The 27,138-nt window shown below is 40.8% G+C and overlaps 2 protein-coding genes and 1 non-coding gene across 3 annotated transcripts; all 3 read left to right on the top strand.

Annotated features, from left to right (window-relative positions):
- Window positions 1-147: 147 nt before the first annotated feature.
- aurkb (aurora kinase B) lies at window positions 148-3,631 on the top strand. Its single transcript, XM_035161783.1, has 9 exons — window positions 148-249; window positions 1,163-1,201; window positions 1,373-1,454; window positions 1,545-1,590; window positions 1,729-1,917; window positions 2,143-2,281; window positions 2,385-2,533; window positions 2,619-2,793; window positions 3,023-3,631. The coding sequence occupies exons 1-9, from the start codon at window positions 244-246 to the stop codon at window positions 3,194-3,196; spliced, it is 999 nt and encodes a 332-aa protein (XP_035017674.1). The 5' UTR covers window positions 148-243; the 3' UTR covers window positions 3,197-3,631.
- Window positions 3,632-3,877: 246 nt separating this feature from the next.
- On the top strand, window positions 3,878-3,959 carry trnal-aag. The gene has a single exon. It is a non-coding gene; the product is annotated as a tRNA-Leu (tRNA).
- An 886-nt stretch (window positions 3,960-4,845) lies between these two features.
- bod1l1 (biorientation of chromosomes in cell division 1-like 1) lies at window positions 4,846-18,451 on the top strand. The gene is made up of 30 exons (XM_035162017.2): window positions 4,846-5,072; window positions 5,908-6,032; window positions 6,183-6,373; window positions 6,517-7,011; window positions 7,424-7,573; window positions 7,720-7,871; window positions 7,975-8,071; window positions 8,479-8,605; window positions 8,690-8,753; window positions 8,865-10,665; window positions 10,761-10,822; window positions 10,973-11,096; window positions 11,479-11,601; window positions 11,690-11,733; window positions 11,827-11,878; window positions 12,000-12,058; window positions 12,158-12,239; window positions 12,415-12,473; window positions 12,582-12,657; window positions 12,910-12,956; window positions 13,070-13,238; window positions 13,369-13,442; window positions 13,959-14,085; window positions 14,362-14,414; window positions 14,557-14,641; window positions 14,789-14,868; window positions 15,076-15,178; window positions 15,321-15,444; window positions 15,868-15,939; window positions 17,461-18,451. The coding sequence occupies exons 1-30, from the start codon at window positions 4,956-4,958 to the stop codon at window positions 17,582-17,584; spliced, it is 5,058 nt and encodes a 1,685-aa protein (XP_035017908.2). The 5' UTR covers window positions 4,846-4,955; the 3' UTR covers window positions 17,585-18,451.
- The last annotated feature ends 8,687 nt before the right edge of the window (window positions 18,452-27,138 follow it).

Raw genomic sequence — 27,138 nt, 5'->3', positions numbered from 1 at the left:
ACACTCCGCCATTGTTGTTAAAAAATCAAAAGGAGAAGAAGGCGGGTCTCTGTCTGAGTAGCACCGGTATACACCAATCACACGCGCTCTCCCGCAGTGATTCTGGCCAATGGGAGCCTTCCGTGTGTGACGCACCAACCAATCGCGTGTGTCGAGGTTGGCTTTTTGAAAACGTTGGCGGCGGAGGAAGCAGAAAACTGCGGACTGAGCTTCACTGAGTCGACGCTCCGTGTGTTCGGCACCATGCAGGTAATAATCAAGGATTTAATGTTTATCATGGTGTAACGAGAACTTTACATCCGCTCGGGACATGTAACCGTTTCTCTCTGTTGACGCCGGTTCGAGCTGCGTAGCTAACGTTTGGTTTGGGAGCTACGCTACGGAGCTAGCTTACATGTAGCATAACGCCTCGCTAGCGGAAATGACAACAAGTTGAATATAAAGTGAACACACGACAAAGGAAATACAAAAGTGCGAATTTTAAATGCAAATGAACCGCTGCTGTTGAACTGGGGCCGCTGCTTAGACCCCGAGTACGAGGTAAACAGTGTTACCTGAACAGGGGCCTAACGTCATTGTTTAACCACGGAAACATATAATAATGTTTATCTGTAAGGATTAGTTAAATCACAACCTGAAATATGACAATGCTGTGGTAATAAATCAGGTTTTATATTGCACCAAAATGTGGTTCTATTGTCAGTGTAGTGGAACCTTTTAACTTTACAAACACTGTATTTCCAACTTGAGATAGTCTAATCTGATGAATGGACACACATCCTGAAATGAAAGAATAATAAAATACCAGACAAAAAGGACCTTTACAGTCCAGATGCAGTCCAGTGCTGAAAGTTTTTTCAAATCCGAACATGGGAAATCAAAAGGAAAGTCAAGAAGTCTTCCATCTTCATTACACTAAAAGCAAACAGGGAAACTAGTTGAGTTCTTACATCTTCGCAGGCAGCCACAGTCTGTGCAGGAAAAACCCTGAGAAAGTTGCCATCTTGGGTATTTTCAGGACCAGTCGATACATGCATACCTCGGGCATTGTCTAAAATAAGTAACATGACTCGATGCTAAGATAACACCTGAATGTCAAGAGAGACACACACAGCAGCTCAAATACCCTAAGTTAATGTTCACTCTGTGTATTTCTTTACAGAATAAGGAAAATTATGAGCCCCGGGCCTTCCAAAGACAGGTACGTATTTATAGTTGTAAACACATTTAGATTTGCTTTCTGTGTTTAACTTAATATGTCGTCAGTGATCACCCTTTTAGTTCATTCCCTCCTGCTGTAACATCTATGTCATGGCAATGGTCATCGGGTCACTCATAGCTGCATGTTTGTGTTTTTGCCTCTGAATTTTAGTTTGCAACCCCAAGCATGGTTACAGGGCCACAGCGTGTTTTGGTGAAGCCTCGAGCAGAAACAGACAAAAGTGCAATCGCAGGTATATAAAAAAAAAAAACTACCTCCTTACCTACAGAAACCACTCAGTCCTCAGGAAATATGCCTGTTTTGATTGTATTGTCGTTTGTAGGCCCTGGGAGAGAGTGTGTTGGCTCATCCTCCAGTTTACCTACAAGGTAAGTGTAATCACTAGTCCATCTCCAGTTGTGTTTTCATATCCTGCTGTTTTTATGAATGATTTCAAGCAGTCATCTAAGAGCCTCTGCTATTTGACAGGTTAACATGAGTATATCTTTCTTTGCACCTTTCCACAGGAAAGTCTCCATTGATGACTTTGACATTGGTCGACCACTGGGGAAGGGCAAGTTTGGAAATGTCTACCTTGCAAGAGTAAAGAAGCTGCATTCCATCGTTGCACTGAAGGTGTTGTTCAAGTCACAGATGGAGAAGGAGGGTGTGGAGCATCAACTCAGGAGGGAGATCGAGATTCAAGCTCATCTTAAGTAAGTATCCTGAAAAAACTGTTTTGCATCACAAATGTAATGTTTTTATTTATGTATTTATTTTATCTAATAGTCATTGAAAGAAATAAAACATCATGTAACATCACACTTTGAGTGTTTGAGGTTGTGCCATGAATACACAAACGACTTTAAATGAATTTCGCTTGGTCTTGGAAATACCGTCAACAACAGGCTCCCTCAAAATAAACTCAATTTTCTCCTCAGGCACCCAAACATCCTGCGTTTCTACAATTATTTCCATGACCGCAAGAGGGTGTTCTTAGTACTTGAGTATGCGCCGCGTGGAGAAATGTACAAAGAGCTGCAGAGATGTGGAAGATTTGATGACCAGCGCACTGCCACGGTAAGAGATTAACCAAGTTGTTAAAAAATCCGTGTGCATTCCTTGTAATGTATGTTGGCATTTTGCTGTTATAATTCACTGCTAACCTTTTTTAATTTTGTAGTACATGGAGGAGATAGCTGATGCTTTAATGTACTGCCATGAGAAGAAAGTGATTCATCGTGACATCAAGCCAGAGAACCTGCTTCTCGGCTATCGTGGGGAGCTGAAAATTGCCGACTTTGGTTGGTCTGTTCATGCACCTTCTCTAAGGTGAGGAATCGTTGTCACCGACGCACTGTGCTCCATTAGAAACTATTGCTACTTCCTGCTCACCTCTTGTTTTACACCTTCTCAGACGCCGCACCATGTGTGGAACACTGGATTACCTCCCCCCAGAGATGATTGAGGGCCACACCCACAGTGAGAAGGTGGACCTGTGGTGCATTGGGGTCCTCTGCTATGAATGCCTAGCTGGCAACCCCCCTTTTGAAACCGCCAGCCATTCAGACACATACAAAAGAATCATGAAGGTTGGTGTTGTTCTCTTGGTGTCTGATGGAAAAAATATGAGCCAATCTTTTAGTCATAAAATAGCTATCTGGACAACATTTTGTCTTTATAATAAAAAAATATATATATTTTACTCAAACTATTTCAGGAAATTTACAAATTTCAATCCACAAATCTTTAATGAATCTGATTCTCATGGTTTTTGCTGCCACTTGATTAAATTAATAAATATCTTCTTGCCGTTTTCAGGTGGATTTGAAATTCCCCAAGGTTGTCTCAGACGGTGCCCGGGATCTGATCTCCAAGCTGCTTCGCCACAACCCCATCGACCGCCTCTCACTACAGAGCGTCATCGACCATCCATGGGTGCGCGCCAACTCCCACCGGCTCCTACCCCCGACCTACCCTTCCAAGAAATCCTGAGTCCACCTAGCCAGCCTTCTTACCTCCCTCTGAGGGGTGTTTTATATCCTCCACAAGAGACTCTGGGCCGGCACCTTTTGGTTTCACTGCCGTGGGCTTTAAACTGCCATTATTCTGGCACATTTTATGATGGGTATGCATGCATACCCACTTTTTATGTTGTACAGTGTGGTGTTATTATCTATGTCTAGTACTTTGCCTCAGAGGTTTTTGTTATTTTATTGTCAATTCTTTTCTGCTCCTTTTTTAAATGAAAAGCTCTGTTTTGGATTTCTGTATCTGATGGTGCTGACTCCAAAGTGCTGTTAGACTGCCTGCCTCGTGCTGAATATATTCTCTAATAGTTAAAGATGATGTGTACTGAGGGATTGGGTGGAAAGTGTGTTTATTTTCCTGAAGACTGTTCTTCAAACTCTAATAAATGATATAAAAGGATTTGGGGACATCTAGTAAATAATTAGTTTTGTACACATGGGATGTGGTTACAGAACCAAACAGTATACAAATTATTACTATTACGAGTGGTCAAATACAGAATCACCCAAATTTACAAAAGTGATTCAGTCATTTTGTAGACTGTGGATTTGTCTGTGAAGTTACTTTTGATGTTTTTATTCCCAAGTATATGATATTATATATTGAGTCGTATTTCTCCAGTGTATGAAGCACGTGGCGTCACACGGTAGCGTGGCCGAGCGGTCTAAGGCGCTGGATTAAGGCTCCAGTCTCCTCGGAGGCGTGGGTTCGAATCCCACCGCTGCCATAACTTTTTGATTTCATTTACTTTTATTTCTCTGTCACATGATCCAGCGTCTCTTCTCTGAGCGCGTGCGGTCGGTTGTCGTTGATTTAGCGTCCTTTAACGTGGATGTCTGTTGTTGGATCAGAACGCTAGAGGTCGCTAAATAACCACAATGTGACACATGTTAACACATCTACAGCGAGTTTTAAATATAAGATACCCTACTATTTAATAATATTTATATATAGGATAATTTTTAAATATCTTCATGTGATCCAGTGACTCAAAACCAATAGCAAATTATACAGCCACAGCCTAGCCTTCTAAGTTTCCCTTCAACCTTCAACTAAATTTCTACAGTAAACTCTTCTGAAACTTGACATACAGACAGTGGGAGTCACCATGAACAAGATTCAGGTGAAATATCGGTGTCACCTTTCGAGGATAAAAATAAAAAAATATTCAATATGAGCAAGATTTGAGTGATAAAATGAAAAAGTAGCAAATCTTCCCTTCAATTTTCTCTAATTTCTACAGTAAACTCTTCTGAAACTTGACATACAGGCAGTGGGAGTCACCATGAACAAGACTGAGGTGAAATATCTGTCACCTCTCAAGGATTTCTTTAAATAATATTAAATATGATAATTGTAATTATACAAAAACAGGAAAACGACTCTTTCAGTTTTTAGTTTAAATAGAAACATTTAAAATACCTTATTTTTGTGTTTTCTTCGTTTCCTCGAACATTGTGACTTCATATAATTAAACATAAATCATTGTATTGAGCGAGAATTTAATTTCCCTCTCGTTTACTAATCTTTTATTTCGGTAGGGGAACCCGCGAATTGAAAGTGCTTCCGGTTCAAAATCACGATGTTACAGTTCACTTCCGCTTCCAGCTTGACTCGAACTTCATGAACCACAACAGAGACGAGACGCGTCCAGGTCTGATGCGAGCCCATGTTTTACCAGTATCGTCTCATTTAACCAGTTTACTCTCCGCTCGGCTCAGACATGGCGGGTTTACCACCGGGAGACCCGCAGCTCGTCTCCATGATCGTCAGTCATTTAAAAACCCAGGGGCTCTTCGACCAGTTCAGGAGGGAATGTCTGGCAGACGTCGATACGAAGGTAAACTTCTTCACAACCCGACGATCCTGGGATGTTTAAGAATAAAACCTGAATCCAGGAAGCGGCAGCAGCAGCTTGTTCTGTTCTGCAGGAGCAGGTTTGATTCTGGAGCTCGTTTAGCTTCATGCTAGCAGTAAACAAACATGCTAGTAGTAAATAAACTGTGTTGGTCATTACTTTACTGCTTCTGCTAACAGGGAGCTGTAGCTACATGTCCAAGGGCTAACATGTTAGCTAGCTACAGTTTTTCATTCATTCCCATTCATTTGATACTGTTTGAACTCAGAGGCTCAGGGAGGATGGTTAGTTTGGTTTTTATGTTGTGTTTTATAATTATTGTAATGGTTAATCAATAGTTGATTATATATACTTTATTATCGTAACTTTATATCATTGCCGTACTTCCTGTTATTGATTGGTTTGATATGCATTCATCTCTAAATCTGACAGTTTTTATCTAATTTGTCAATCAACTGTAAAACACCATAACTTGCGTTTGATTTATTTGAAATGTGCTTTATATAAAAACATAATTTGGACTCAAACAAAAGGTGAATGTTGTAAAATCCTAGTATATGATTTTGGTACACTACTGCACTTTTAGGTTTGCAGTTACAAAACAATCTGCAGCTCACCACACAGAAATATGTGGATGAATTATTTATCAGAAGCTAGTGTTTATTAACAAAACACTGCTTAATACTACAATAAACAGTTGCTTGATTAATTAATCGACAGCTTTTTACCAGATATCCAGTTATGGCCTAGGCAATAATGTCCAAAAGTTGCTGGTAATTGCCAACCTGTGATCACTGTCTTGCCTTTTCTCCTGCAGCCTGCTTACTTGAACCTGAAACAAAGAGTGGACAACTTTGTCTCCAATCACCTCTCTAACCACACATGGAGCCCACATCTGAACAAGAACCAGCTGAGAAACAACATCAGGCAGCTTGTGCTCCAGTAAGTGACCATGGAGAAACGTGTAGTCCACTATAGCAATGGAAATGATTCAATACTTTTTCAAGCTGAAAATGTTCCCCCCACGTAGATGTTTAATGTCTAGTTTTAATTTGCAAATTGCCCTAAGTAAAATCAAACTGTTCTCCTTAGATCTGGGATGCTGGAGCAGGGGGTGGACAGGATCGTGGCCCAGGTGGTGGATCCCAAAATCAACCACATTTTCAGGCCACAAGTGGAGAGGGTGGTTCGTGAATTTCTGTCGCCGGGCAGCTGCTCTGAAGAGCCACTGCCCCCGCCACCTTTACCAGAGACCAAACCAGACAGCAGCATTCCTGAGCAGGGTAAACAACTTTTCATGTCTAGCTATGCATGTTTGACCAGTAAAAGAGAAAAATCATTCTCCCTCTTCATCCTGTGGTTTGAAATTATTTTCCAATCGAATCACACATTTAACACCTGTTGTAACATATTCATACGTTCACAGCCTCGTCGTCTGCTCCAACGACCACTGCAGCCAGTGACGCCATGTCCATCCTGGACACAATCACTTCCCTCAATCAGGAAGCGAGTGTCAGGGCCAGCTCAGGCACCGAGAAAGGACGTAGAGGCCAAGCTTCAGACGAGACCATGCAGCTGGTGGAGGACGGCGAGCAGGACATGATCATCGTGGAGGAGGGAGACAGCCTCCATGAAGATGGAACCTGGGAAGAGTCAGAGGAAATGAAGGTGGCATCTGAGATCCAGGTGCTGGAAGTGAAGATGGAGGACACTCAGGACCAGATGGATCTGGGAAAAGAGGGGTTAATAGAAGAGGTGAAGATGGAGGATGAGGAGGCTGGAGCTCAGGAGCAGACCGAAGAGGAGAAAGAAAATGCAATCAACCGAATCACGGGCAAACATTCAGAAGAAAAGCAGGACGACGAATTCCAGAAATCTACATGTCAGGCGAAGCAGAAAGCCAAAGAGAGGATCAAGGAAGGTGAGCTCAACTGTTTCTTTACATTTAGTGAAAGCAACCTGCCTTCAGAACCTATTCATGATAAAAAACACATTTCTTTGTCATGGACATAAAGACAATTATTTATTTATGTATTAAGTAATACATTGGAAATTATAGTTTGTTCCACTCCTAAAAATTATTAGCATGGAAATTGACCTTCAGACTGATATTATAATGTGTCCAGTGTCTTTTGGAATTCAATTAAATCAGCTTCAGATTTGTCAACGGAGAATAATAAATACATCTGTAATGTTTGTGGATATCTGATCCACCGTTGCCTCGCCCCTTTTGTTTGTTTTTAAAACATGAATGTGAATATTTGTAAGAGATGTGCAAATATTTGATCAGCTGACTCCTTCCTTCATCAACTATATATTTTATCACACTGTAGAATACTCTCTGGAGGACTCCGACCTGGATGGCCTGAGTGACATCACAGTGAGCTCTGTCCACACCAGCGACCTGTCGTCATTCGAGGAGGAAAGTGAGGATGAGGAGCTGCTGTCGGACTCGTCTAAAGAAGGGGAACTTTCGTCTGATGGTCTCAACTTTTTACTTGTGTTTAAGATTTCAGATTATGAAAATTAACTGTATCCTGAGGTGTTCAATATGGCCTCTACTACATAAGTTCTTGTACATATATTTGATTTTGAGCTTTAAAAAGTGTTTGTTTGTGTTTTTCACTAGATCAAGATGAGAGAGCAGGAGAGAAAGATGCCGCCGGAGAAGAGGAGCGCAAGCCTCGCAGAAAGGCCTACGTCCACAAGCCCTTCCTCTACTCCCGTTACTATAGTGACTCGGACGATGAAATCACTGTGGAGGAACGTCGGAGATCTGCAGTAAGTTGTTGGTTAATTAATTGATCACGAACTGGAACACATACATATTTTTATGCTCCTTCATCATTCTTCTGTGTCTCTTTCCTTAACTGTGATGTCATAGGCAAAAGACAAAGAGGACCGGCTGCTCAAGAGACAACAGAACAGAGAGCGAATGGAAGAGAAGCGTAAACAGAAAGCAGCACAGGCTGAAGAACAAGGTAATTCTGTTTCTCACGTGTTTGCTGTGGGCTTGAATTTAGATTCAGAGTCATCCATTCTTCTCATCCCATGTTTTGAGTTCAGCAACCGGAAATGTTTCAGTAAAATTAGACTAATAAAGGTTTAGTCTGGTAACAGAAAAAGTAATTTTCTGCTTCTTGGGCTTAAATTTCTCACCTTCAACTCTCAGTCTCTGTCCTCACAGCTTTGTTTCTGTAACACTACAGTTTCCCCGAGATTCTCTTCAAACGTGCTCCCACTTTAACTCACAGAAACGAAATAGCAGCGTTGTGTGTTATGTTGTTCGGTCCTGCTGTGTGTTCCTATTATCCCCTTCTTAAAGACAAGTCTTAGCTCTGTGTACTTTTCACTGTCACATCATTAACCAGGCTTATTTCCAACACAGATCAGAGAAAACAAAAGGGTGGGGACTCTGCTGGGGCGGACCGGCCCGGGGCCAAAGAGGCTCGCAAAGAAAGGAAAGTTCTGGAGAAAAAGATGGCTCTCAACAGGAAGAGGAAACTAGACTCAAGGTACGTCCTCCAAAGCTCAGATTCAAATTCCTATAGCTGCTGCAGTGTACACTCTATAAATAAATGCATTATTTGCTGCTTCAGGAAAGAGGGAGATGTAACTAGCAGGAAGAAAGGAGACACAGGAGGAGAGGGATCCAGGAAAATGGTATGTGAAAGCTGTCGAGAGTAAAGCAGATTCACCGCAGGTCATTTTTTTGTCTTTGGATTGGTGAAGTGTAATAAAGCAGCATTGTGTTTTATTGTTCTTTGATATCAGGAAGGGAAATCTTCTACGTCAAAGACACCACAACCAAAATTGATAAGAAATCTCTCAGAATCTGCGTCATCTGACGAGAGACACAGAAGGACGAGCGGCAGCGTCTCAGAAGATTCCAGTGAAACCAAAAAGTTCTCTGACAAAAGCCGGACACACTCCTTCATCCTGGATTTGGAGCAAGGTTCCCAAGAGGCTCTTAAACAACGTCCACTCGGAAAATTCGATCGTCCGTCCCGTAAAGAACCTCACTCCAAGGAACGCAAAGAGAAAGAGCGCAGCTTCTCAGATGAATGTGCCAAACTCAAACAAAAGCATGAGAAGAAATCTGAACACCAGGCGGATGAATCTCAGCACAAGGAAGGTGTGAAAGGGCCCTCTGAAGAGAAAGGTGAGAGGAAGCCAAAGATTAAAAGTGAGAAGAAAATGACAGGAAAGGCGTCTGAAGGTGTCGCTGACGAGGGTCCAAAGAAGGTGAAAGCTCCATCCACTGAGGCTGTCAAAGCAGAGAAGGACAAACAAAAGGACAAAATTAGGGAAAAAGATAAAAGCAAGGAAAGGGAAAGGACTAAAGGAGAGAAAACTTCAGTTAAAAGTGATTTCAAGCAGCTGCTCCGCCCCGACTCTGCTGGTTCCTCCGAGGATCGGTCTGACATGGAGCCTGGGTCAGACGGCAGCAAGAAGAAGGATAAACACCCCAAGGAAGGCCTGAAAAGGTCAAAGAGCCACACGGAGGACAGGCCAGCAGAAAAACTCAAACCGGCAACAGATAATAAAGACGGCGAGAAGGAGAAGACTAAACCAGATCAAGACAACCAGAAGAAGTCCAGCTCTGAAACAGAGAAAGATCCCAAAAAAGTCAAGACAACAGATAAAGTAAGAATCCTGGAAAAATCTAAATCAAAATCCAGAGAGGAAACTAAGACTCCATTGTTATTAAAGACCGATAAAAAAGTTCTGAGCTCAGAAGTCAAAAGTGCAGGAGGTGCATCTGTCAGCAAACCTGAGGCAACGAAGGAGAAGAAAAAAGAGGCGAACTTAAAGGAACAGAAGAAAGCGTCTGAAGATCCTTCACACGAGAAATCAGAAGTTAAGACTGCAAAGAAAAAACTAGAGAAGAAGGACAAAGTCCCAGAAAAGAAAGATGAGGGTCAAGAAGAGAAGAAAACACCGAAAGAAGACAAACTGGAAAAGTCCGATAAACCTTCAAAGTCCTCCACTTCCTCAGTGAGTGTTGAGGCAGAAGAGCCGCAGAAGAAACAAACTCTTACACAAGACACGAGCACAGACTCTGAGCCCGTCACCACCGTCACCACCTCGTTCTCAGACGACACCTGCGACGCCTTAAGTGACATCACCCCCGAGCCAACCGAGGGAGAAACGGAGTCGGGACTGGGCGACGTGCCCACTGTGCCGGCCGAGGCCGACGCTCTGCTGGCTCTCATGGACGTCTGCACCTCAGCAGAGGCGAGACTTCCAGCTGAGAACATTCAAGAGGAAGTGACCACTGAGATAACGCTTCAGGATGCCGACATGAAAATGAAAGAGGCAGCTCTGACTCTGCTGTCCATGGATCCTGCGAGCAAAGTGGCCAAAAGGTTAGTAATTCAAGATACGAAGGAAGAAGCAGAAGTGGAACCGACAGCCCCACAACCCATGGAGACAACTGTGGCTGAAGAGGAAGAGCAGCGTCCTCCAGCAGACGAGCAAACAGCTGCTGTGACTGAGATCACAGCCACTGAGACGTCACCAACTCCATCTCAAGAAACTGCTGAGATTGTTGATGATAAACCAAAACGTGCAGGTATGTGTGAAAAGAAGGAAGATGCTTATAATTATCTCTCTATGCATGTCAGGTTGTTTCCATAATTAAAATCCTAAATATGAATCTTCTTCTAGATGAGTCTGAGGGAGAAATGGATGCGTCAAAGGTTGAAAGTTCTGAGAGTCTTTCTCCAAAGGTAAAGAAGCATTTCGTCTTTGTGAAATTCAAATGTTTAAGGAATTGACTACTACGTGTTTTCTTTCACTCTGACAGTTTTTAACAATTTGAATGGTTCCAGTCTTTCTGATCAAAAAGAAAAGTAACTAATTGAAATATTGTCACACAGGAGGACGACACCACCTCCAATGAACCTCAGGCTTCTTCGAAAAATGAAGAAGTCAACGTGGCAGAAATTACTCCTGAAGCGCAGCTAGATGAGAAGATGGCGTCACCAGCAGCGCACAAAGAAGGTAACTTTGCTTATTTGAGCTGAATCTTTTCTGTTGTATGTGTAAGTATAATTTTTTTGTGAATGTGCAAATGAGAAACATTTTACACTGACCAGTCTTTGTGCATCCACCTCATGGTTTGGTTAAGTTTATTTCACACAACATAAATACATAATACATAATTAAATTCATGTGGGGGTGTGGTAGAACACAGTAATGGCTTATATGAAAACCATTCCCAAAAGATATACAGAAGCTATTGTACAAAATCACACATACAGGTTGTATTTTAATGTTAAAAACTAAATTTGACATGTATTTGTATAACATAAAACATTCTGTGGCATGACTATATGCCATATTTACAGTATAGATAACAGATTCTACTTCTTTACTTTCTTAGACAGTTCAGCTGCTGATGCTGTTGCGTCTGAGACAGAAGAGGTCACAGGAATCGCAGAGGGAAACGCAGAGGCGGCTGTTTGTGATCCCGCAGAACAAGTCTCCGACATATCCAGTAAACCAGGTGACTGCTTGAAATCTTGTGACTTGTTTTAAAAGAATAACATGCTTTTCTTTTTAATCATTCATTTAATATCCGTTCTTTAATGTAGATCAATGTGATCCAGATCCTTCAGACACAAAGACGAGCCCAGAGGTGAGGATGGTGATCCGTGTTTCACAAATTTTACTCGTGTGCTTCATTTAAAATTTTCAAGTGAGACTAAAATTCAAATATATCTTTCAATAGGCGAAGGAGGAGGTCGCTGAGGAGAGCCAGGCCAAGATGGAAACGGACAACAGTAAATATTTTCTCTTAACAGATACAAACACATTAAGATCTGTCCAAACAATAGAACTTTGTGCAATAAAACCTTAAGGGAATTAATCAAAATCTATGTTCTAACTTCTTTTCACCACTAGTTCAACCTGAGAGTCAGAAGCAGGAGGAAGAAAATGTTGCAGATGAGAAGAATGAAACTGTAAGAGTTCAAACTCTCTCCTGGTTACAAACTATAACTACTACAAAATATTCACATTGAATTATGTTTTACTTTGTTGACCTGTTGAACTTTGTTTAGATGGAAACTGATGTTCCAGAGAAGACGGAGGAGGTCACAGAAAGTGAACCTGGGCCTCAGTCCCAACTCGTCAAACAGATCAGTGAGTCATGTGACTTATAGAAAGAGTTTTGAACACTTTACTTAATAATATGATAGAATAAGATAATTACAGTTTGAAAAAGTCTGCCCCTTCAGCAGCTGCAACAGAAAACTGATTTTCATGCTGTTTTCTCTTCCACTTCACTCGTTCATCACTATTTGTTTGTCTCTTCCAGGCAGCATCTCCAGCACAGACAGCCAGGACGATGAGAATGGATCAACCCTGTCAGAGAAGGTCTTTTTTTTTTTTATAACTGCGTGGAAGAAATTCAGCACTTACATATGTGATAAATGTAGGTGTTGCTAAATTTCCGTCTGTTCTAATGCACGTTTTACTTTGTAGGAGGAGAAGACGGAGGGAAGAGGAAGACGTAAAAGAAAACTGTCCAGTCAGAAAGATGCAGCCGTAAAAGATTCTGGTAAAGTAGAAGAGATTCAGAGATTATTTAAATGTCTTTTGTCTAAGCTTGTGTAACCATGTTACTATTTGAATTGTCATAAGATTTAGGAATTAATATTAATTAGCTTTTTAATAATCAGGTCTGAAAAACAATATAAACCGTAAACCATTTATGGATGAACTGAGTAACTGAACTGTTCTCAGTTTTTAACAGATGTTTATCACAGTTCTTCAAAAATAATTCTTAATATATGTTTTTGTATTTGATCAGGTGATGAAACAGATGAGAAGCAAAGTAAGAAGCAACCGTCTGTTGAGGTAAATACAAACTTCATCGTAGTAAAGTAAAAACATCAACTCTTGCGGGTAAATTTTTCTGTTTAACTTGAATTGATATTGTTTAGCTCACTTTTAAAAAATTATATTAACAGGAAACGGAGCAGGAGACGGTTGTAGAGGTCAAAACACCTCGCAGGGGACGATCGTCCAGATCAACAGAGGAGATGGAGAAGGACCGACCTAAAGAACCTGAAAAGTCTGAGGAGGCTCCGAGTCGCAGGGGGAGACGTTCAGGAGCCGCATCCAAAGAAACCACTGCCGGTAAACTGCTTCCTTTAAATTAGAAATATGGTCGTTGTTAAGGTGTTTTAAAAAGACATTATTTTGATGAGTGCTACAGAGGATAGAATACAAGTATCTTAAGTTTCTATTGTTTGGTTTTTAACTTCAGATAATCAGAAGAAAGATGACGGTAAAGACGAGGAGGACGCTGATAAAACCACTTCAGACGAACCTGCAGAGAAGGTATGTTAAGAACAGTGCACCATGTATTTAACATGTAACAGTACCAGGTTTATTTGTTGTGCTTCTGACATTGTTCACTGTTCAACATGTATTCGTTGAGTGAAAGTTCTTACCAATATGACAAGTAACTTAAAGCACAATGATGACCCCTATGGACCATTTGGTGTCCTGCATCCAATTGGCTCCGTAGAAAATTTCTCCTGCAGTCCCCTTAAACTTAATCAAGCTCATAGATATAAATGCCTGATTTATTTCATCAGGATCCATGAATTTTATTTTTTACCTGGGAAGTTGTTGAACATATCAAAAAACATCATCTCACAATGTTAAAGAAAGTGGAAAAATCCTGGATCTGCACTTTTGTCCACATTTGCCCTAAAATCGAGTGGATTCTTATTTGGTCCACGACCCATCATTCTACTAAGTTTTCCGTTCAATCTGTTCAGTCCTTGTCATAGATAATACATTTGTTGTGGTACAAATTTCTTTTCACAAAAAAAAATTCCCAATTTCTAGACAACTGAAGATGAAAGTGCACCAAAGGAAAGTGATGAACAGGGAAGTCCGGTCCATCTGCCAGCTCCTGTTCCAGACGACTGTGAAGACGCAGGGAACTCAGGCTCCAAAGAGACGACTGAAATGCGTGAGTTAGTTTTTAAATTCAAGTCATATGTCTGAGGTAAAATTACCAGTGACCCAAATCTCACCAGTTAATTTGTGCACAAACCTGTGTGTTTCTATTTTGCTGTCATCACCGTTAACAACCTGTAAAACAACCTGTAATATGGCAGCTGGAGTTCGCATGAGGGAAGACTGAGATCTTAGCCATGAGTAAAACATTTTCTGGCTGATCGTATTCAGGAAGAGATGATGAGTGTGAAGTGTGAAGTAGATTTCATCAATTACATTTCTGTTCCAGGTAAACCAGCAGTGAAGAGAAAGAGGTCAGAAGAACTGGATGAATCTGTGGAGGTGAGAGTTGTTGTTATGTTATATCTTCAGGTTCCTGGTTTCTCAATCTCTATTCACTTCCTCTATCCCTTTCATGAAAGATGGAGTTTCCTTTGACCACATTGTAATTTGTGTGACTTGATATGTGTTCATTATTCTATAGGAAACCCAGGAAAACAAGATGGAGGAGGAGGAGGAGGAAAACAATCAACAGGAGCAAAGTGAGCAAGAGTCAGAAAAAGACAGTGGTAAGAAAGCACACATACAAACACCCACATTATAAGATATAAGTTATATAAGAGTGAAATTAGAGCAGAGGCCTTTAAACACATCAGTTATAAAGAACAAGGTACTTGAATCATTGTTGTCTCTGAATGGTACTTTCATTTTTTCAGGTGCTTCTTCAGTGAGTCGGTCAGAGGAACAGGAGGAGGTCAAAGAGGAGAGCAGCAGCAGTGAGAGGAAACCTGATGATGTACGTTTACAAATTAATATAAATGTTAGTTTTAAATATCCTGAATCCATTGATTCAGCTTTGTTTGTTGACAATGAACTATTCCATTTTAACCCCTTTCCTTTAAAAGGTCCAATAGTGTCTTGTTTATTCTTTTCATCTAAGAAACTGAAATCTGATTCATGTAAATGATATGTTTTAGTAAGAGCCTGTTTTTTATCTCTCCAGGTTGAGGAGGAGCAACAGCAGGAGGACCAGGACATGACTCCAAAGAGGAGTGTCCGGAGAGGGCGGCCCTCGAAGGCAGCCGGAGCAGCCACAGACGATTCAGGTAAGAACTTACTGCTCGCTTGAAACTATTTTCAAGGCAAAAGTAATATTTAAAAAAAGCAGTTTGTCACTTTCAAAATATTTTTCTAACCCATGTAAATAAAATCCTTGTTTTCTATAACTGTCAATCATCTTTTCCACAGAAAAAAAGGCAGAAGACAAAGAAGGTGAGCAGAATGATGAAGAGGAGGAGGAGGACGGTGAGGAAGGGAAAGGAACTGCAACCAGAGCGACCACACGGTTAGCGTCTCGTCTGGAGGCTGAAAGGTAAAAGAACAGCTCATGGACACAACAATCACAACCACAGTACTGATAGAAACATATTGGAAATGTGTCTGATCACCAACATGCATTTTAAACATAGTTTGATTAGTTTGTCTGTTAACATGATCTACAGTAAAAGTTCTGCTCTGGAAATCAACAGACGACAAGTTTTTATTTCATAACGTGTCATGAAATCAAGGTCATCAGTGCAAAGACAGCAACTAAAAGGTTTGAGGCGCTGTATCATGGCCTGTGCAGGTGAAGTCCTCTGAAGTCAGACGTGATGAATGCATCTTTGATAATTTCCCAGCTGAGTGTTTGCACTCTGAAGGCATCATCACTGTCACATCCTATTAAACCAGAGCCGAGGAGATTTAGTACTAAAGCAACAACTGTTGTTTCATATTTGTTTTTACTGCTTCTCAGAAACAAGCCAAGTAAACCATCCACCCGGGCAAGTCGACAGAGCGGCAAAGAGGAGACCGCAGCTGGCACACGGTGAGTTTGTTTCACTGAGGTTCTGCAGAACCAACGAGCTCGAAGGGGGAATCCGACAGAAACCGGACTGCTCGCTCGCTGCCCTGTGAAAGAGGACATTTCACCAAACCTCTTCCTGGAATTTTTCAAAATGTTTTCAAGTTATTTGCGTCCAAAATGAAAATAAGAAATCCTGTTGCAGGGCCTGAGCTGTTTGAAAAGGAAGGTATGATAAACACCGTGAGTTAGTCTACAGGTGCATTGTCAGAGTCTATAAACAATGAGTCAACTTCTTTACATCTGATTTAGGAGAGGGAGGCTTTTGTGTCTAATTAAACGACAAATCAAAATAAATCCTTAAATAGTCTGAAAACTGAAATAAAAATAGTGATAAATTATCACAATTTTGCACATAAACCAAATCAGTATTTCCTACTGATGAACTGCATAGATGTTCCTATACACACATTATTCCATAAACTCATAGATCACCACGGACACAACATATAAAAAAGATGATCATCATTTATTTATAATTATTTTAATGCTTTTCTTCAACATAACAGTATTTTATATCATGGGTATAAAGAAATGTGAATGTAAATGACTCATAGGGCTGCCAGTGGTGATTATATATTGATTAATCTGACCATTATTTAATTGATTAATTGATCATCTTTTGGTCTGTGAAATAATACAAATATATCCCAGATTGCTGGAAAAATAACTGACAGTTAATTGATTATCATATGTCATTGTGGATTATTTTTCTCGGCATCAACTAATCTATTAGTCAAATAGTGGTTTCAGCTTTAGGTCATAAATATAAAACATATCGGCCAATATTCTTTGATAAGTACAATCTGTCATTTCAGGCCATTAGTGGGGGAAAAGTTTTCCCGATGCGATGCAGCACATTCTCTAATTGAATTCATAGTGTCTGTATTTTTCAGTCTCTTCATCTTTACGGTTAAGCTGCTGATTTCCAACACTCCAGCTGTTCACTAAATTTCCAACTGATAAAAAAGTACCGTTGTTAGAGAACAAGTAGAATCCGGTGGACCAAACAAAAATGCTCGGCTCAAAACGTCCAGGTTAGAAATCCTCTGAAACATACCTCCTCAGTACGTATGTTTTTGGAAGGACACTGTTTCATTCATGAATATGCAAATGTATTTTTCATCACGTCTGTGAGAAAATGTATTTCGACTGTCTCACTTAGTTATTGTAGGGTTGTTTTTATTTCTTTTAATTCTGTCCGTGTGTGGTTTCAGAGCAGATTTAGTCAGAAATGTAAATTCATCTAGTTTCTGAACTTTCAAAAGTCCTCAAGTCTTAAACGGTCTTTTGAAATCTGCCTCGTGCTGTTTGCTCTGTCCAGCGGTTACATAAACATGCAGAGCCCCCGTCTTTGTGCTCGTTCGGGGTTATTGCAACACTTTTCTTGAATAACTCTTGAATTAACAAAGACAAACATTTACAGCCTTTCATACGACACTTAAGACAAACGCACTGACTTGCTGCTTGTTTCCCCCCCCGCAGCGGATCGAGGGGCCAGGCCGCGGTGGCTAAGGGGGGCCGTAAACGGGAGGCCAGCCCCCCTGCGGTGCGAACCCGGGGAGGGCAGAAATCAGAGGAGCCCCCTTCCAAGAGAGCCAAACGCTGAGCCCTCTGACAGCCGTGGACCCGTTTGCCCCTGCAGTGTTTTTGCTGCGCTCCATATTCAAGTCAGTTTTGGTGTTGGGGGGGTCAGAGGGGCCTCCTCAGCGCGTTAGCACGTAAAACTGTTTCTGCTTCATTGACTGTAGATGTTTAAAAAGCTCTGGATAGTATTATACACTCTGCTCTGATGGCTGGGTGTAAACCTGAGGATCTTTGGAGAAATCCCCCAGAATACTTTCTACCGCACTATGCCCATGTGGTTCGGATCAGACTTCATCATTCCTGCGTTTATTCAGTAATGCCCAGTGAACCAGAGTATTTCAGGCCAATCAGACGCTTAATGTGCCGCCGCGCTGTGAGATAAAGAGGATTAATTGAAATTGGCCGTCAGTCGGACAGAGACCTCCACAGTTATTCATGTTGTTTGTGATTCGTTGTGCTGTAGAGGTAGAAATCACTGAGGCATCGAGCATCCCTGGTGAATTTTATTGTTTTCTATTCATTCTGTGAATGAAAGGAGATGTTTCTCCCTCTTTTTTAAGGTTTTATTTTTATACGTAATACTCTGCTTGTATCTCTATGTTGAAATAACATTTGTATCAGTCACTGAAAGGAAAACAGATGGCAGAACATGTTTCTATGAACTCAGTTTTCTTCACAACATATTTTCTACACTCATTGCAGATAAAGTACTGTCTCTCATGTAGGTAGTTTACATTTTTGTATGGTTTTGGAGTTCAGTGTATGTCAGTATAATGATATCTCACCCGTCTGTTAATGTTAACACATTTTTTTCATTAATGTAAAAAATGCTGAATATTGATTTCTTTTTTTATTCTTTGAAACAAATATAAAACACTTTAGGTTCTTACTTGTGATCTGTTATTTCTAATTCAAATTATTTGTCAATTCACTTTTTTTCCAAAAGATCTTTTTTTCCCTTTCACCTTCTTTCCCCTTTCTCCAGACAGGCACATTATATCTGACACTGAGCAAAGAGCCGGTCGATGATCCGGTGTAATCCCACTTTTAAAGACCAGATCTCTCTCTGAATTCCATTAACGTTGCTTCTTATCATATCCGACACATTAACATTCCTTATTGGTTGAGTCACGCAGCTCCAAGAGATACCAAAGGTTTCACTTTCCCTTATCAGCTCGGAGGTTATCTTGTCCGTAGCACAACAATAACTTATTTCACTAAACCATTTGCAAATCGGTTTAATCCCCAGTTTGACTACTGGGACGAGATCTAACCCCAAAAGGAAATATTTTAGGATTAAAGGCAACATTACATCCATAAAGTGAAATAACGTGCACATATCTGGGATATTATTTTTAAACCATCACTCTGATGGTGATGTAAACACACAGTCAAATGATATTTTAGTCATTTCCAGTTTATTAACCTCAGCACATATTACACCCCAGTCATCCAGGGAAGGATTCACCTGTATATCTGTCCTCCAGTCTTTCAGTTGTTCAGTAGAGGATTCAGAGTTTTATTATTTTTAAACTTTAACACTTCCCTGTGATTTTGTACAATTTAATCAATTGAATCCACATATCTTCTGATTAAAACCTGTTTGTGTCTCCAGGATAAACTTACATGATACTTCAGGTCTACAACTGCGAAAGGAAACTGAAACGTTTGGAGTTCTTTGTTTATGAAAAGCTAAATCCGAGCACAGAGCAGAATATACAGATTTTTATTAACTCACCACTATTATGTCTCGAACCTTATCTCCTCCTCCTGAATGGATTGTGCTGTCTGTAACGTGTAAATAACCAGAGACTTCAACCAATCACCTCGGCCTGCAGGAGAAGAGGGGACATTCCTGCCTGCTAATGGAGGAGAAAACTGACAAACTCAGAGTGAAATATTCCACCGTCATTATCACGTTAGGACTCTTTAATCGCTGCACCTGAACCTGAAGCTCAGAGACGTTACAGAAACGCTCCTGTGGTCTGAGTTTTCCAGCCGTTCCTGCAGACGGCTGAATCTGATTCCCTCCAGGTGCACCTCTCTCAGGTATTTCCTGGTGCTGCAATCCAAGCCTTTAAAAAATTAGCACCAAACTGTTTAAAAGGTCATGGATCGGCTTTCATTCGGGCAGCAGGCCTGGCAGAGCAACAGCGCTCCTTTCACTGCGCGATGCCACTGGAGACGTCATTTTATTATGGTCGTTTGCATTGTAATTGAAAATGATTTTAGAAATTGCCGAGCGGGTCCGTGCTGCTGAGTGTCAGCAGTTTGAGGATCGTTGGACGGATTTACAGGCAGCAAACTTAAATCTGCTTATTTAAATGTTGCTGCAAAGATCTACAGTCTGGAGGAACTTTTCCAAGACTTTATTCATTTTTCTCATGTGAAAAAATGTGTGACATGTTTGACGATCCCATTTGTCTGCTACTGTTTGCACATTTCAATTTCTAACTATGATTTATCCACCAAATGTTTTTACTATCTAGTCTCCATCAGATTGGACACTTCCTTATAACGTCCATTGATCAGCCACTTGTCTTGTAAGTTTAAAAAACATCTTTTAAAAATGGATTTTACAAAATACAATATTCACTCCAGGTTCATGCAAATCTCCAGTTTTCAATATTTTGGTAGTTTGGATTATCCATAAACATGAAGAGATAGAAAAACACCTATTTTGTGTTTTGGGGTAAATGTTTTTTAAAATTATGTTGAGAAGCAGAATTTGCTGCTTCTTATTTCATAAATTTACATTTATTCTTTATATACAACAGAGATCTTTTCTTCAAACTACCCTGGGACCCAAAATGACTCACAAGTGACAAAGAGAAGTCGCTCCTTGACGGATGTGTCCACACAGATTTATCACAAGAATTTAATCTTTATTCATCATCGTGAGCTCGTATTAAAACCTGCAGAAACCCGGAGGGAGAGTCTGATTTGAAAAGTATATTTGACACAGAACTCCAGCCAGACGTGTGTCAAAGCAACGTGTCAGATACTATTAATACAAAGTAGAGAAAAATTACTTCGGTGACTGTTAAACTTTCCTTTACAACATGTCATTAGATTAAGTATCCAGATCCCAAAGTGACACCTTCTCCATGCTTTTATTTTAAACATGAATTATCTTAATCATTGAATAATTAAAGATTAATCACAGTTATTGAAACAAATACAATTTAAAAGTTACATATTCTCACAAATGAAAAGCTGGAACTATAAAAGGTTTGTAACTTTACCTAAACAATGTTTTTAAAACGTATCCAAGTATATCTGCCAATTGATTTGGCTTAGTTAGTGATATCTGTCACACACTGACAGAAAATCATTATACTTTGTTTCCGCCTGGACACAGAACTTTGTTTATTAGATCATTTCAGAAATATAGCATATTTAAATAAACTCAAATATGAGCTAAAATGTTCAAACAGAAAGAACAAGATGGCGCACAAGCATTTTTGACTTTGATCACGTTTCCAGCATTACTGTAAAATAATTCTTCACAATACAGTCAATTAAATCAATTGGACCTGGAATTGAATAAGCAGAAGTGGATAAATAAATTAACCAATAAAAAAATTGTTTTTAATAAGAGATTTAGCTAAAATCTCCATTTACTCATTACGAGGTGATGAGGTTTCTTTGACAGTGTTTGTACAGATCAGATGAATCAAGATGCACAATTCACTCCAGCAACCATCTCACATGTAGTTTATTAGTGTAACGTCTCCCGACCACCTGCAATCAGATACTAGGACTTATACAGAAGTGGCAGCAGCCGGCAAACAGAAAGTATTTAAGACTCTTCAGAGAATTCAACGTTTTTTAACACTTAAAAACCTCCACAGAGCCTCGTAATGGGTCGGCTCTGCTTATTTGGGCTCTGGCACCGCACCACCCTCACTTCAGCACTGGCACCGAGAAGTGAAGCACAGAGCAGGGAGATTTCTACACTTTGATACGAGACACCAACGACATAAACGACCTCAGACCTCCTCACGCCGCCCTCCCATTAGGCCCTAAGCTGGTGGGGAGCAGCAGTGCTCTCCATCCAGCAGAGGGCTGAGCAGAGGTGGTGGTTTCACACAGCTGTCAACTGGAATAGAGGTAACTGTTGGTTGTGAGCTATGGGGGGATCCTCGGCCGGCTGCTGCTGCTGGGGTGAAGGGGGCTCCTCTCGCTCCTGCCGCTGCCTCTCTGCACTGGGAGTGGTCTTTCCTCTACTGGGGATTTGGCTTCGCTGACTGGCACTGAATATAATGCTCTCCCATTCAGCCAACCCTCTCTCAAGCCATAAAAGTTAACAGGTGTTTAACGTCAGAAGTGCTTCATGCGAGAGTCATCGAAATAGCCAGCGACAGGCAGCAGGGAGGGGTGGTGGCTCAGAGTCTTAAGGTTTTCTCTTTCCTCCCCCCCCCCCATTCTTTTTTGCAGTATTGAAATAGTTGTGCAATTGAGATTTGGATCAACATCTGGCATGTGAAGCTGCTGCAGATACACAGCACACAGCAGAAATGTCCCTGAAATATGTTTTCACTGATTTAACATTTTATTGGTGGAGTATGTCAGCAGTGAAGTTATAAAAATCTGTGTTTGGTTTTGTGTAATATGCAGAATTTTAAAGACAAATTCTTTGAATGGTGATTCTGAGCTTCTCAAGGCAAAACACATCTTATTCTTCTGCTGCACAAAGTGAACTTGCTCCCGTTTACTTTTTAAAATATCAACTTGTTGCTGGTAACAGTTTATTTACAAATTGCGACATAAACATTGTTGTAGATGCAACATTTTACACTTGAAGCCCCTGAAAGTCTCCACAACATTTAATATGTGTTCTTCATAGTTAAATCTAAAACCCTCAGAACTTCATACTAAGATGTCAGCTATGGATCAGTGGGTCGTCCATTAACTAGAAGGTCACTGGTTTGATGCCCGGCTTCTCCAGTCCGCCTGCTGAAGTGGGTGCAAGTCCTTGTGCACGTTACTGACCCTAAATGGCCGAGCTACCACTGTGAATGTGTGTGATTTCAAAAGTTCTGCATATAAACACACAGAATGTGTGTGTGTGAATGTAACTTGCACTAAACAAATTGCTATTTAGTCTATTTACTATGTCAGTTGGTTAAATTATTCCTTTATTGAGAGAAAAAAGTCATCAATGGTTACATTAAATGTGATGACTTCCCATGAAGCTCCATTTTCCCCCCAAAGAACTATTAAAAACATATTAATAAGCCACTAAGAGAAATGTCCCTTTACTACAATGAATGGACATGTATCTAATTGGGTGGATCTGAAGCTCACGTCCTGTAAATACTGCTAAAAACATTCCTCCTCTTTATCCGTCACTGGAAATGGTCCCAAACTAATTCACTATTTATTCCTGTTTCAGTTACATTAACTAAAAACAGTTAAACTGAGTTATTCTTACTGATGAATATCAAAATATTTGTGACCAGTTTTTAAAATGTCTTAATTCAGTTATGGGTGAAGGGAAAACATGACCATGGATATGATGTAATACAACGTCTGTAAGGCACCTAAATGGATTAGATAATTAATTGATCAACTGACAGAAAGTTAACTGACAACAATTTCTGATAAGTAAAGTAAGGCTGAAGATTGGCTGCTTCCAGCATCTTGATTCTTCTGTCCTCTGTTTTCATCTAAATGTTATATCTGTGCGTCTGACTGTTGTTCAGATGTTCAAAGATTCCTCCTTGTAAACTATGATGTTCAACTCCTTTCCCAGATGAATGGATTCATCCAAAGATCAACAGACTGATAGATAACAAAATAACAGCCGTGCCTCCCTCCTCTGAACTTTAAGCAGCTGTCAGAGACAAACCTGTAAATATGTCTTCCATGTCTTCAGGAAACATGAAACTGCAGCTGCAGCCCGACACCCACTTCACCGTCTGAAAAGAAAGGGCCCATAATATCTCAAGAATTTCTAAATGGTCCTTAAAGCTTTCACAACTACATCAACTCCTGTGTTCAAAAGTGCTATGTAGTATGTGACAGGAGAACCGGTGAAGGGGGTCTGCTGCTTTTGAAGGATGTCTGTATTTAGGCGTGAGGTGGAGGAGAAAGGCCCCTCCGACCTGAGCCAGGAGCCTTTCATGATGTGCTTGAGCTGCGTGCATTATCTGTTGCGTGCCAGAGGCGGATGGAAGCTGGGGTTGTCGGCGCAGCACGGCTGAAAATAAACTATAAATCACGTCTGCACTATCTACACATTAATTGGAGTGTAACAGCAGGCCAACCCCCCCCACCCCCTCCACTCCTGCCCCTGTGTCTGCAGTGATGCAGCCATTGCTGAGATGTTTTGAATTTCTTCCAAGAGACGGAGGGAACCTCTCTCCGCTTGTCTCTTGGCTCCATTTACTGTATTAAGCATTCTCTCCCAAGGGCTTTTCTATTTAGTGCTCCATCGCATGCAAGGATCACTTTTTTCCTTCGCCGAGAGGGTCGAATTGTAACTGAAAGCATACTTAAAGCTGGCAGTAGCCCCCCCCCCAACCCCACCCGCAACCCTTCCACTTTCCAACGTTGAGGTTGATTAAGGCTGCTATCACGGTGGATCTGCTATTTGGTGAGAAATCTAGATGGCGTTTTGGGAGCATTTATTGCAAATGACTCTTGGCAGTGCCCTCTCATAGGCGGCTCCACCTGAACACAATTTGGCAGCTATTCTCACATGAGGAGGAGGAGGAGGAGGAGGAGGAGGAGGAGGAAGAAGAGGAGGTGGAGGTGGAGGGGGGGTATGGCATTCTGTGAGCCTCCTTGTTCATACCAGCACGCAAGAAGAAGAAAAAATAACTTTAAGAGCCGTCATAAACACACCCTGGAGACGAGGGGAAACAGAGATGTTGCCGCAGCAACTGGCATGTTGCCGCATCAGGCCTGATTTCAGTTTAAACCGTGAGATGAAAGTCACGAGAAGAGGCAAGAGAAAGGGGCGAGGGGGTGGGAGAGGTGGGGGGGGCACTCAGGGTGCAGGAGGGTGGAGGCAAATGTAATAATGTGCCATTAAAGTTTATTTCTTCACTGGGAAGGTGGAGGGAGTTTCTCCGAGGAGGGCAGACACAGAGTCTGAGGATATTAAAGGTAGAAAAACAGGCCCAGATACAACCCACCTCTTCCCGGCACAGTTGTTATACAGAGAACATCTCATCTTTCCACATCACCTCTGTCTGTGCAGGCAGGTCCTCGTGTTCACCAGGAGAGGGAGCCCTTCTGCTCCAGCAGCAGCTTCATGTCGACTGTAAACACACTCATACATGCCACACACACACCACACACACACACAACACACACACACACACACGCACACACACACACACACACACACACACACACACACACACACAGCAACATGTTTCATTTCTGTTTATATATTCTCCAACTATATTATCTGTTTTGACAACAGACCAAACATTTAAAGTCATTTAGCAAACAAGTAGTTTCCTCTTCTCAAATGTGAGGATTTGTTTATTTATGTGTTTGTTTTGTATCTTTGTAAATCTGAATGTCTGGATGTTGGACTGTTTCACAGAAAGAAGATGTCACCTGGAGCTCAGGTAACAAAATGGACATTTTATAAACAAAACAATAATCGTTTATACATGAGACGCCTCCTCCCACTTGAAAACAATATTACAAAGTTTAAATCATGTGGACATCTTTTCAAAGTTATTGTTTATTTTGTATGAAACTCACTTTGTCTTAAAATACAACTTATTGTTAGTCGCTGTTCTCAAATTTATATTAAATTCAATTTATATGCTACTTCTCCAGATGGGATAAAATAACAATAACAGACGTAATTTAATACACTTTTACATATGTATTTACATAAAATACACACATTCATAAAATATGAGCCTTGATTATTGATTAAACAACAGTTATTAAGTAGTTTAAATTGGCTCCACTTCAACCTACTGCAAATACAGAATATATGTGACTGATTTGCTCTGTAAGAATAACCCGATAATATTATAGTACTTTGAGTACCTTTTACTGGTAATACTTATAAATAATGCTAAATCCATGAGTATTTTTTATAGAAAGGCATTTATACATTTATTTATTGGTTACTTCATCCACAAGTAGTCTTCAGTGACTAAAGCTTAATTCAGAATAGATTTAACTGACTTGGTCTGTTCACCTGACTGACTTTCATCACTTACATCTCGACAAACTGTTGATCCACTTGTAATTCTGCCCCCAATACATTTCAATAGACATCACTATACTTAATTATTATTTAACAGGTCTTCAGCTATTTTCCTCAAAACAAAAAAAGATTTAATAAACAAAGCATGTGATCAGTTTCTAAAATGTGATTAATCCGGACCGACCCAACATTATGAAGAAGCAGTTAAAAGTAGCTTCACAACAATAAAGTAATAAAAATGATTACTAGTTTTATTTTTTATTTTTAGAATAGATTTTGCTGGTGTACTTTTACTTGAACAGCAACAGTATTTCACTGCTGCTTATTCAGACAACTTACATGAGGCTTATTACTTGTAACAGCTGAATCCCTGTATACCTGCTCAGGTGCTGTGATGAACATGAGGATGATGCGAGTCTTCTTCTTCTTTTTTTTGATGAGCTGCTCCAACAGTTGTCTGAATGAAAACCTGCTGCTGCTGCTGCTGTTTACATTTCCTGCCACTTACAACTACTTACTGCGTATTACTCCTCCTCGCAGTGTGGTTACCAAAACACGGTGCAACCCGCGGTGCTCTGCTTGACATCACACTGATAGGCACACACTGGCCCACTCTGTTGGAGAACTGGCAGACACTTGTATTTATTTTCCATTTTTTCCCAGGGTAAAGTCCTGTGTACGGGTCAGTTTTTAGGACAAACGCCAACAAAAACCAGGGAGGGGAAAAAAGTTTTCTTGTTCTATACAATACAAACTATGTGATGTACCACTTGTGTGTTGGCCTTGGGCGGATTGAGCCGTTTCTAGAAGAACATGGGCAGCAGGGTGTGTGAAAATATCCAGACGGTGTCAGTGGTTTACGCGTTTTCTTTTTTCCCCAGTTGTGTTTTCACTGCTTGTGGTGAAAGTTACAGACTTTTATCCCCAAGGTCACATCACATCCAGCCCAGAGACAATGGCACATGCTTTTACGCAGCAGCATTAGACTGGTCTCACGGAGCAGGAGTGGAAACCAGTTAACGGCTGTTGGGATGAAACTTCACAGCTGATGCATTGGACGCTTGAGTTGCTGAAAGAACATCTCACATTAATGTTTTCTCTTGAAATTAGCGCTTTTCGGTGAAATTGCGCTTCTGACGAGGTCGAGGCGCAAAATAGAGGCTCTGTTGCGCTGCGTAAAGTTCAGTGAGCTGACCCCAGAGGTGCCAGATGTCAAGACGAGGAGGTATTTCCAGTGGCCACTAGATGGTATAATATATGCACGTAACGGGTTTGCACAAGGTCACAGCAGCGCTGGTAAAATTCTCTGCTGGTCAATATGATGACGGGACTGGTTTTATCTTCATTATTCACATGCGGTTGAGCTGCGGGTGTATTTTTTAGCTACA

The sequence above is a fragment of the Hippoglossus stenolepis genome, chromosome 7, assembly GCF_022539355.2.
Source record: "Hippoglossus stenolepis isolate QCI-W04-F060 chromosome 7, HSTE1.2, whole genome shotgun sequence".
Lineage (NCBI taxonomy): Eukaryota > Metazoa > Chordata > Actinopteri > Pleuronectiformes > Pleuronectidae > Hippoglossus > Hippoglossus stenolepis.
This window is presented reverse-complemented; position numbering and strand designations above follow the sequence as displayed.